Genomic DNA, 11,476 nt, shown 5'->3' with positions numbered 1-11,476 from the left:
GACAAGCGCGACGCCCGGCGCGAGCTCAAGCTGCTGCTGCTCGGTGAGTGGCCGGGCCTGCGGGCGCACCGGGGCCGATCCCCGCCCGGGCTGGACACGGGGGCCGATCCCCGCCCGGGCTGGACCCCGATCCCCGCCCGTGCTGGACACGGGGGCCGATCCCCGCTCGGGCTGGACCACGATCCTCTCTCCGGCTGGACACGGGGGCCGATCCTCCCTCTGGCTGGACCCCGATCCCCGCCCGGGCTGGACCCCAACCCCCGCCTGTGCTGGACGTGGGGGCCGATCCCCGCCCTGGCTGGACCCCAATCCCCGCCCGGGCTGGACACGGAGGCCGGTCCCCGCCCAGGCGGGACCCTGATCCCCCTCTTGGGCTGGACATGGGGGCCGATCTCTGGCTAGGCCGGACCCCGATCCCATGCCCATGCTGGACACTGATCCCTCCCCAGGCTGGACACCAGTCCCTGCCTGTGTTGGACACGGGGGCCCCGATTCCTGCCCATGTTGGACATGGGGGTCCGTGTCCACCCATGTTGGACAGACCTCTGCCCGTGCTGCCCCCACCCTGAGTCTGAATTGTCTACAGTGGGCCCTGGGGCCTCAGGTCAGCCCCTACATGTGCTGTCCACAGCAAGGCCTCAGTTTCTATGGGGTCAGCGCCCACCTGTGTTGTCCAACTCGGGGCCACAGGGTCAGGTGCCTGTGCCAGCCAGGTGGGGCCTGACCCTGCCCATGCTCTCCACCTCCAGAGCCCCTTCAGTCTCTGCAGGGTCAGCTCCTGAGTGTCCTGTCCACATCAGGTCCCAGGTTCCTTCAGGGTCAGTCCGTGTCTTCGCTGTCCAGGTGGAGTCCTTGGACCCCTAGGGGCCATCCCTTGCCTTTGCTGTCCAGGTGCAGTCCCTGGACCCCTAGGGGCCATCCCCTGTCTCTGCTGTCCAGGTGGAGTCTCTGGACCCCTAGGGGTCAACCCCTGCTTCTCCTGTCGAGGTCAGGCCCGCAGAAGCCTGGAGGCTCTGTCCTCCGCCCCTCCTCATGGGACGACCCCCTCCGCACACAGGGCTGGCCCCTGTCCCTACTCCACCGAGTATCCCGCCTTGCTGCCCCCTGCAGCAGTTCAGGACCAGCCCTCTGGGCTGCCATCCACACGGCGCCCCTCACCTCCCAGCATCCCATCTCTCCTCCCACCAGGTGGAGCCCTGTGCCCTCCAGCCCCGCTCCCTCCGGCTGCTGCCTGCCCCCGCTGCCCTCCCCAGTGGGGTCCACCCCTTGAGGGAGGATGGCCTTCCCTCTCATCTCGGGTTTCGGTTTTAGCCAGAGGCCTGGCCGGGCAGACCCTGCAGGGGCCTCGAGGGTGTTCTGAACATCCCCGTTCCCTCTCCTGCGTCCTCTCCTTCCTCTCCTGGAGAAGATGCCGTGGTCTCCGTTGCCCCGAGGCACACCTGTTGCAGGGAGCCCGGCGGCGCAGCCGTGGGCACAGTGTTGTCACCCCAAATAAGGGCTGTTGAAGGACTTAGCTTTGCTGTCAAAGGCTGCAAGGTCGTTTACAGAACAGAAACCCAGCCTGCCCTTCCGCTGAGCTCTGCGGGGCCTGGGCTGCAGGGATGGGCAGGCCTGCTGGGGAAGGGCGGGATGCTCGCTCGCGCTCAGAGTAGCCTCGGTGGGCCCGGGGCCTCATGGGAAGGGCTGTCACGGAGGGGGTACCGCAGAACAGGGGAGGGTTTAGAGGCACCGAGTTTGATGGACGAGCGGCGTTGGGGCCCTTTGTGGGTGGCAGGTCTTGGCAGGAGCACACTGCTTCTCCCTCCCACAGGGACCCACCGGGTACTCGCCTTGATGAAATATCTTCTCTGGGTTTCTGTACATATGTTCTGATTTACCTAAAAGCTATGCAGTTGGCCGTCTTTCCCAGACAGACAGGCGGGGAGTAACCTCAGAGCCTGGAGGGAGCCGGCAGTGGGCTTCTCCGGGTGGCACTCTGGTGACAGTGTGGCGCTGGCCGGCCTTGGCTGCGCGCGTGGACTTTATGTTGGAGCGCACTTTGGACATGACTGGCATCTTCACAGTATTACCAGCCGGCCTTGCCCAGGGCTGCGTGAGCCTCCAGCCTCCCCGCTGCCCCCGGAGCGCCCCCAGGCTGCAGATGGCGGCGGGGTTCAAGGATGCAGGTCAGCAGCCCGAGCTCCTGCAGCCTCGCTCTCTGCTCTCCCTGGGCTGGCAGGCCTGGCCCGCGTCCCACGGGCAGTGACCTATGCCCCCCTAGAGTCGGCTGCTGGAGCACCTGTGTCTGTGTCCCCCTCCTCCCCGTGTGACCCCAAACGCCACCCAACCCTCCCCCGCTAGCCTGCTCAGGGATTCCTGCTCCTGTCCCAGGAGCTCACGGGTCCAAAGTGAAGGTTTATGACACCAGGAGGACAAGCTGTAAATGCCGGGCCGAGGTCCAGGGGCCGCCCTGGCGCTGCAGGGTGTGGAGCCGCATCCCCAGCCCCACCCACTCCATGCCAGGAGCACCCCCACTGTGACCACCACTGATGTCCCCACGTGTCACTCGTGTCCCCTGGGGGCGGGATCGCCCCTGTCTGAGGCCCCTGCCTTGTGGTAGCACAGCGCAGACGTGTGTGGCAGAGCTAGTGTGTAATCAGCATGGATAGTCATGTCAGACCTTTGTGAATGCTCGAGAAGCAATGGCTTTGTCGGGCCGCATGTGTGCGTGTGTGTGCACACTCAGGGCGCAGTGTGTGCACGCGTGCATGTGGCACACGCACCTTTATGGGTTCTGTGGTCTGGGCTGCGGCCTCGTTAACGTGTCGTCTGGTGGGAAGTAGGAGGGGGCAGCCCTGTCCGCAGTGCACACGCTGCCGCCAGCCTGGGGCCCGTGGACCTGGGGACCAGTGTCGCTACCCGTTTTTTTTTTTTTTTTAACGATTTTATTTTTCCCTTTTCTCCCCAAAGTCCCCCGGTACATAGTTGTATATCCTTCGTTGTGGGTCCTTCTAGTTGTGGCATGTGGGACGCTGCCTCAGCGTGGTCTGATGAGCAGTGCCATGTCCGCGCCCAGGATTTGAACCAACGAAACACTGGGCCGCCTGTAGCGCAGCGCGCGAACTTAACCACTCGGCCACGGGGTCGGCCCCTCGCTCCCCCGTTTTACTGAAGAGAACCTGGGGCCGGGGCTGCAGCCCGTGGGGAGCCACTGGGGCCAGGGCCCCGGCTGCCTTCTGCCTCCATCGTCTCCTTTGCCTTCAGGTTTCGGTTTCTTGGCAGGAACCACCGAGGAGGCGCTTGTCTGTCCCTCGGCAGGGAGAGTGACGCCTTCCACGGGAAGCGCGTTCCTGGAGGCCCGTGGCCTGGGGTTTCTAAATAAAGCAGGGAGGCCGGTTGTCCGGGCTTCCTCTCCTGCTGCGTGGCCCCGAGGGGCAGGGACACGGCAGGAACCCGAGTGGGGTGTGGCAGCCGGCGGGAAGGGCGAGCCTCCCGGCCACTGGGAGAGTGGGGAGTGCCCTTGGGTGGCCTCGTCCACCCTGATGACCCTGGGGCTGCCACAGTTCTGAGGCCCCCGGGACGTTCCTCCCGTGCGTTGTTTTCTTGCTCTGAGGGTCTGCTCCCTGGGGTGCTGTCCCTGGACGCACGAGGATCTGCCTTCCCTCGGGTCCCTGCCCCAACCGGGATCACCCTGTCCCCTTGCTGGGGCTGTAGGGCTGGGCCCCTGCAAGGACTCCTGGTGAGGGGCAGTTGGTGTGGCAGGGGCCTCGCGGGTGTCGTGGGCTCGGGTTGGCCCTACACTCGGGCCGCGACCACAGCGGTGGTGCACTCAGGCGGGCCGTCCCCGCGCGATGCCGAGCTGCCCTGGCCGCTGCGGCCGGGCCGGAGGAAGTGCTTTACTCTGATTTCTAACCACAGAAGGTTTCACTTTCTGATTTTTGTGGCGCAGCCATCCCCAGGCAGCCCCGTGAGCATGTCTGTGGCCTCGCTGCTCCTGGCGGGGGCTGGCGCGGCGGGCGGGGTCCGGGATGGAGCGCGGACAAGAGCGCGGGCAGGAGGGGTGCCAGCCACGGTCCCTGCTCCGTCCCAGATGGCGCTGGGTGCAGAGTCGGAGCCGGGCGGGGCGGGTCTGGTCTGGAGCTCCAGCCGAGCGAGTGGGCAGAGTGGACCGCAGTCAGGAGGAGCCGGCCTGTCTTGGGTCCCCCGTGGGGCCTTCCTTTCCCACTGGGAGCTGTGGCCATTCACAGAGGAGGGTCAGGCTTGGCGGCCTGCTCGCCTGGGGTCCCCGAGTGGCGACAGAGTGGGGCGTCTCCGCGGGCTGTGGGAGCGCCCATGTCTGTCCTGGAGGAGCGCGAGCTGCTCCCAGCACCGGCTCCCGGGCTCGGGCTGGCCTGTGGGCACTCAGTGCAGCCGCTCACGGTGTTGCCAGCTCCTGGGGCAGGGCCTGTGGGCTCCCCGTGCCTCCCTGCCGGTCCCTCCACCGCCCCCCACCTCGGGGTCCTCGCACCCCACGGCCGGGGGCACAGCGCTGGGCAGGCCTCAGAAAGGTTTGCTGAGTGACTCTGATTTGCTTGCTGAATTTGCTTCCCCCGGGGAACGGGAGTGACTTGGTGTCCTCACAGTGCACTTGGACGTGAGGCCCCCTGCTCAGGCGGGCCCCGTGCCCCTGGCCTGTGGCCTTCGGCTCCCATGTGTCTGCAGACGGGGGCTCCAGGGCACAGCTCCCAGCTGGGTCCCTCCTCAGGCCTCCTGTCGGCCTGGGATGGCCCCGTGTGGCCAGCGCAGTGGTGGGGAGACCGTGGTGATCAGGCCATGTTTTCCAGCCTCATCTTCCTCGTCTGTCTGGGGGGAACGATGCCTCTACCCATGGCTTTGTCGTAGGACTGAAGGTGAGGATGCCAGCCATGCACTAGGCACACAGTAGGCAGTCTTTGCACACAGTAGGCCCTCAGCAAGTAGGAGAAGCTGTTTTGTGTTTTGTGTTTTGTTCCTATTGGAAGCTTTGCGCATGTTTCTATTTAAAAGCTGTGGAACAGCCTTAGGAGGGAGCTAGCCAGGACGAGCTAGAAAGTGCCAGAAGGTGCTGGATTGGGGTTTCTGGCCCCACATGACTCCCGAGCCTCTGTTTTCTCTTCTGTGAAATGGGAGACTCATGCTGATATTTTTAGGACTAGTCTGAGGGTTAACGAGGTGATGGTTGTGAAGCTGGGGAGCGCCACCTCTCTTGTTCCTTTTATTCCACCACGCTGTCCACACGGGTCAGCGGGTCCGTCTGCCACTGGGCGGGGTCTCCCTGCCCCACAGCAGGGTCTCCGAGCTTCAGCCATCTCGTTGCCCGCTCTGACCCCCAGCACCTGGAGGGTGCTGTGCGTGGTGGGCGCACCCTGAGCACCGTCAGAGGAGCGGCCCTGGCTGGGCCTGGTGGACACTGCTGTGGCAGCCGTCCTGTCGGTGTGCTCGGGGACCTCAGTCGGGGCGTAGAGCTGGAGGGGATGAGAGGTGACGGGTCAGACCCGCATGGAGGCCCGGGGGGCGGGAGTTTGGGAAGCAGGTCTGGGTTCTGAGGCCCCGTGGAGATGTCCGTGAGCTGGGCAGCGGGTGCGGTCTGTGCCCAGGCCCCAGGCCCCAGCCCTGCCAATGCACCTGCAGCTGAGCTGGACGGCGGGGTTGGGCAGGATGGGGGGCTCACACCAGGCCCCTGACCCTTGGGGGTGTCAGGAAGGGCTGCAACATGGCCCAGTACATAGGGACAAAGTGGGCTCAGAAGGCACGTGGTGGGTGAGGGACGCCCGCCAAAACCTCACAGTCGCAGCAGGCGCGGGGCCTGGCCAAGGGGTGATGAGTGTCGGCACCGGGGGGCCCGGGCAGGGGACACCAACCCTGTGCCCGCCCCAGCCCACTTTGGCCTGGAGTGGAGATAAGACGACGTGACGAGTCCAGAGGTCCATCCCATCGCCACCCATGGCTTCCCGTCGCCTCGGAGCAGCAAGCTCTCACCTCCTTCCTGTGCTGTCGGCGCCCGCTGGTGCCTTTCTGTCGCTGGGCCCTCGGCTGGCTGAGGAGCACTTCCCCCAGGGCACCTGCCTTTTCTCACGGCCCTGAGTGATGGTCGTAGCAGAACAAGGAGAGACAGATGCCCTGGGGGCGGGGGGAGGGGTTGGGGGACCTGTGGTTGTGAGGCCAGGAGTCTGTTGAGGTCTGACAGTTACCTGCGGTGTGACCTCAGTGAAGGAAGGAAGGAAGGAAGGAATGAATGAGTGGAGCTGGAAGTTTGTCATCGTGGTTCTCGGCTGCACGCGGGTTTGGCATTTTTTCCATCACCTGCAAGAGGTCGGTGCCCTGTCTTTGATCTCAGGCCATTGACACAGCTCGAGGTCCGTCCTGGGTTCGGGCTGCATTGCCAGGACTCTAGGTCTGGGCAGGGCCATCACCTGGGCCTCCCCGCCTTCTGGGGGTTCCCGTGGTTGTGGACAGCCAGGCGGCAGCCACGGGCCCCACTGTGGACTCCAACAGTCACGTTCTCGTCGCCGGGTCGTGGCCAACTTCCTGCCCTGCCCTCCTCTCCCCAACACTGAGAGGGTGTCCGCAGACCCGCTCCCCCATCCCCCCTCCTGCTGGCCTGGGTCTTGGCTGGAGGGGGCCGGTGCTGCCTCCTCCCCCGCATGCGCCTTCCCTCCGCGTGCCGCCTCTTCCCCAGGTCCTCACCGAGGTTGGACTGGGAGTGTGCCCAGAGGGTGTCCTGCAGGCTCCCAGGCCGGCCCTGTCCCTGCTGTCCCCGCCCCGTGCTGGAGTGCGACCTCCGACCCCTGGGCTGGACCCCAGGTGCTCCCGTTCCTGGAGAAATGACCAGTCAAGCCCGGCCCCAGCACGGGGGACGTGTGGGGGACGTGGACAGAGCCGGCTTGGTGGATGGGACTAAGTTCCTTCTGAGAAAGCGTGCGCAGCGCCTTCTGGAGCTGGGCCTGGGCGGGGGCTGGGGCACAGGCCGCAGGCAGAACCCCTCGAGAGGGGACAGGGGACCGCAGGCCTCACAACGGTGACTGGGCAGCGGCCTCTGGAGCAGAACCAGTGGGGCGCTGGGGGGGCTGTGACTGTGGTTTCCGCGGGGGGCCAGTCATATGGGGCCGATGGGGTGGCTCCTCTCCTCAGGGGCGTTTCTGGGAAGGGACGGTGGAGGGGGTCAGGGGCCTCGGACGTGGACTTGGGGTCCGCCTGCAGCGCGGACCTGGAGCCGCCCGGCTTCCTCATGGGGAGGTGTCTCATGCGCTTGTCCCTCAGCATCCCCACCTGTGTGGGTGCAGACCCACCGCCGCCCTCTGTGTGAATGTCGCCAGCACCTCGGGGACCCACGACCCACCAGCCCGCAGCAGCCCCTATGTCCTCTCACCCTGCAGCCTCGTCAGCTCAGAAACATTCCCTGAACGGAGCCGTGCGCTGTCCAAGCCCCGGGGCGGCTTTTTCCTCTCATTCCCGGAGGCCATCGGGCTGCTGTGTGTCCACATGCGGCAACTTGTCATTGCTGAGTGGCGATTGTGGTACAGAAGGCACAGATGGTAGCCATCCGCCAGGGGAGGCCATTCGGGCTGATGCCACGGTCTGGCAGTTACATGTGAACCTGTCCCGGGTCGTGTGCGGGTGTCTCATGTCGCGTTGCTTCGCTCAGGCCGGTGTTGGCGGAGCTCAGAGCCTAGGCGGCCGTGCCCTGTGCTCTGCGTGGTTGGGAGCGAGTGGGGTCTGCGTGGCCAGGGTGAGGCCTGACCAGGGGGCTCGAGCGCCCTTGCTGTTGGGGGCTTGTTTTTCTCCTGGCGGGCAGCTGGTGGAGCCTGTGAGACCACATCTGTTGGTGGGTCGTCCCAGGGCGGGCAGGATGCACTGGGGCTGCAACACTGGGGCTGGGTGAGCAGCCGGTTCCCGATGGGCCTCGAGCCCAGAGACCCCGCTGGGCAGGTGGACACTGTGGGGGCAGCTGAGTTGCACATGGCGGCAGGCCGTGTCACAGGTGGCCGTGTGAGGACAGCAGCGAGGACATGGGTGCAGCTCGGGCACATGCGTGGTGGGCAGAGGCTGGGCCGACTCAGGCTGGTGAGGATGGGCCTGAGCAGCGGGATGGGGCACGTGTGGGGGTCCGGAGTCCCCAGAAGGGGGCACTGGGCTCGGTCTGTGAGCGAGTGGCCCCCGCGGGGGCATTAAGTGGGGGTCTCAGGCAGTGTGTTCTTAGAGTTCAGAAGTTGTCCCTTGCTGTGTAGTGAAGTCGCTCCAGAACTCGGTAGCTTGAAACCACACAATTATCTCTCAATTTCCGAGGGTGAGGAACCTGGGGGTCCCAGCTGGGGGTCTCTCGTGGGGTCGAGGTCAGGCTGTCGTCCAGGGCTGCCTCATCTGAAGGCTCGACTGGGGCTGGAGGAGCCACTTCGGAGCTGGTTCCCCTGCGTGGCTGTTGGTGGAGGCCTCGGGTCCTCGCTGCGTGGGCCTCCCCACAGCACAGTGCTGCCTCCCGTGGTCAGGGGTCCAGAGCGCCAGGAGGAAGCGCCTGCCATGTGTCACCTCGTCCCGGAAGTGATGCGTATCGTTCGCCATGTTCTGCTGGTTAGGACGGGTCCCCGGGGCAGGCGGGCTCGGGAGGAGTCGGGCTGTGCCTCTGGGACGAGGCAGGTGCGTGGACGTGTTGGAGACAGCTGCGGCTGCCGGCCCGTGCGCAGGGTGGATGGGGGTGGGAGACGGGTTTGCTGCTCATGGCGGGAGGCAGTGGTCCTTGACCGAGGGTGGCAGGGGGGAGGGTGGGCGGGGAGAGGCTGAACAGGAGGGACCCCAGCAGCGTCGGTGCTGGTGCGGGATCGGGGTCCCCAGGACCCCGAGTCACACGGGAGGCGTTGAGACTGGGGCTCATTGCGAGCTGGGATGAGGACACAGCCGGCCATGTGGCCCCTTGTCTCACGATTTCCAGCCCGACGCTCTGGGCCCCTTGATCCTGCGAGGCAGCCGACCACTATGCCTCCCTCAGGGTCAGCGTGCCCGCCTGGAAGGGCCTCGGGAGGTGGTGTCCCCTCACACTCACGGAGGGAGAGCGGGGCCCAGCAGGGGTCAGTGATGTGATCGTGCCCACTGGGGCGGAGGGGAGAGAGTGGATGCGCGGGAGTGGCGAGCCGGGGGGCCTCTGGGGGGACCTGGGACGTAGGGCTCGGGGTCGTCCGGGTGCCGTGGTCACGCTGGGTGCAGCCAGGGGCTCAGCGGTGGGTGGCTGATGTGGGGCAGGGTTCCAGGTTCGGGGCTAACGAGGAAGGAGCCTTTGGGGGTCGTGGGGTGACGATATGGTGCCCTGGGACTCGATCTGGCCCTCGAACCGCGTGGCCTTCGATGCGGCTGCCAAGCCCCTGCCCCGGAGGACAGTGCTTGGGCGGCTCTCGCGGTGGAGGAGCGGCCCGGGTCAGGGGAGAGGCGCTCAGGTCAGGCTCGCTTGTCCCGGGGGCGCGGGAAAGCATGGAGCGAAGGCCACAGAGAGGGACTGGAGGCGCGACTCTGAGGGTGGTGTCACTCCCACCTGGGGAGGGTCTCAGCCTTTCGGCCTCTGCGTCCTCCTCTGCAGCCCTGTCACCTCCAGATGTGGCAGCTCCAGTCGCTGTGACCGGCAGGCGCTGGGGGCGCAGACGCCGCCCTTCCTTTCTCTGGGCCTCAGTTTCCTCTCGTGCAGGACGCGGTGTGCTGGAGGAGGAGGAGGTTGAAGGCGGGGACACACTTTGCAGGGCGGCTGCCCGCTGGACGGGTGTGCCCCACGCCCCCTCCGAGGGCGGCTGAGCCAGGGGCGCGGAGGACGGGTCCTGGCGCCACGCTCACCTGCCCGCCCCACGTGCGTCCGCAGGCACCGGCGAGAGCGGCAAGAGCACGTTCATCAAGCAGATGCGCATCATCCACGGGGCCGGCTACTCGGAGGAGGACAAGCGGGGCTTCACGAAGCTGGTGTACCAGAACATCTTCACCGCCATGCAGGCCATGATCCGCGCCATGGAGACGTTGAGGATCCTGTACAAGCACGAGCACAACAAGGTGAGGCGCGCGCGCAGGGCCCCGCCTCCGGCCCTGGGGCAGCGCCGCCGCTGCGCCTCTGACGGCCTCCGTCCCCGCCATGCACTGCCTCTGGAGGCCACTGGCCTCCGTGCCGGGCGTGTCCGCTTGACCCCAGACTCCCTGCCACGTAGCTGTCAGCAGCCCATGTGGCAGACGGGGGTGCCGGGCCCTGGTAGCCGCCTCCGGGCTGGGCAGTGCGGGCTCACCTACTGGTTTTGGCCCCCTCGGAGGGCCACACTATGTCTGACCCTCTGGGTGACCCCTCATGGCAGGGGGTACTTCTCTCCTGTGTTCTACAGGAACAACTTTATTGAGATAAAATTCCCACATCATACAATTCGATTAAAAGGCCGAATTCCCTGGTTTTTAGTGCATTCACAGAGTCGACATTCCGTCACCCTAAGAGGAAGCCCCGTCCCCACCAGCAGTCCCCCCCCCCCCCCCCCCAGCCCCTGGCCCCCACGAGCCCGCTCTCTGTCTGTGGATCTGCCTGTTCTGGACGTTTCGCGTCCATGGGGTCACACGCCGTGTGTCCTTTTGTGTCTCCTTCTCTCCCTGAGCGTTGTGTGTGCAGGTCTGTCCACGTGCAGCTGTGTCAGGGCCTCGCTCCTCTTCATGGCTGCGTAATATTCTAGTGTGTGGGTGGACATGCTGTGTCTGTTGACTGCCAGCAGACATCTGGTTGTGTCCACTTTTTGGCTCTTGTGAATCGTGCCTCGGTGACATTGGTGTGTGGGTGTTTGCACGCCTGTTCTCAGCTCCTGGGCGTGTACGGGGAGTGGAGCTGTGCCCCGTGGTGGCGGCAGTGCGCCCTCTGGGGGAGCCGCCCCCTGCTCGCCCAGCCAGCGCCCCTGGCCTCCCTGCTTTGCTCTTGTGGCTCTGTCCTCGGTGGCCCCTCACACACCAGACGTTGCGTCCGGCTGACATGTGGCGTGGAGTCCACTTTTGTTCAAATATGACTTACATGAGTCATTTGCTTTGAGGCTTAGGAAGGTCAATCTGCCAGGTTTCTGATGTGGCTCCGATTGGCGCCTTGCTTCCCTTTCCCCCACTTCACAGGGATCAGGGCACCCACAGGGCCAGGCACTGGGGGGGGCCCCACTGGCCTGGCTGTGGGGCCCTGTGTGTGGGGCCCCTGGGGTCTGGTTGGTCCCATCCCTTCAGCCGAGGCCCCCCCCAGAGGCTCACGGTGGGACACAGATCTCCATCAGCATCCAGAACGGGCGCACACCGCGGCCGCTTTCCTAACTCTGGCGTTAGTGATGCGCGGCTGCACCCTGCCATTTGCATATTGTCCTTGGTGGCTTTTGCTGCAGTGGCTGAGAGTGTGGCCTCTCTGGCCCTCCACAGAGCCAGGTCGCTCGTCCCCGATCTGCATGAAGCCGCGGTTAGTCGGCTTTCCGGGGCTGTCTGCCTCTCCAGGGCTGATTAAGCC

The 11,476-nt window shown here is 65.7% G+C and overlaps 1 protein-coding gene across 1 annotated transcript in view; it reads left to right on the top strand.

Moving 5' to 3' along the window:
- GNA11 (G protein subunit alpha 11) overlaps positions 1-11,476 on the top strand; it is a 33,168-nt gene that overhangs the window by 13,780 nt on the left and 7,912 nt on the right. The window contains exons 2-3 of the mRNA XM_046638325.1: positions 7-43; positions 9,836-10,020. Coding sequence (XP_046494281.1) covers positions 7-43; positions 9,836-10,020 — 222 coding nt within the window. The remainder of the gene's footprint in view (positions 1-6; positions 44-9,835; positions 10,021-11,476) is intronic.

Source organism: Equus quagga, chromosome 14 (genome assembly GCF_021613505.1).
Source record: "Equus quagga isolate Etosha38 chromosome 14, UCLA_HA_Equagga_1.0, whole genome shotgun sequence".
Lineage (NCBI taxonomy): Eukaryota > Metazoa > Chordata > Mammalia > Perissodactyla > Equidae > Equus > Equus quagga.
This window is presented reverse-complemented; position numbering and strand designations above follow the sequence as displayed.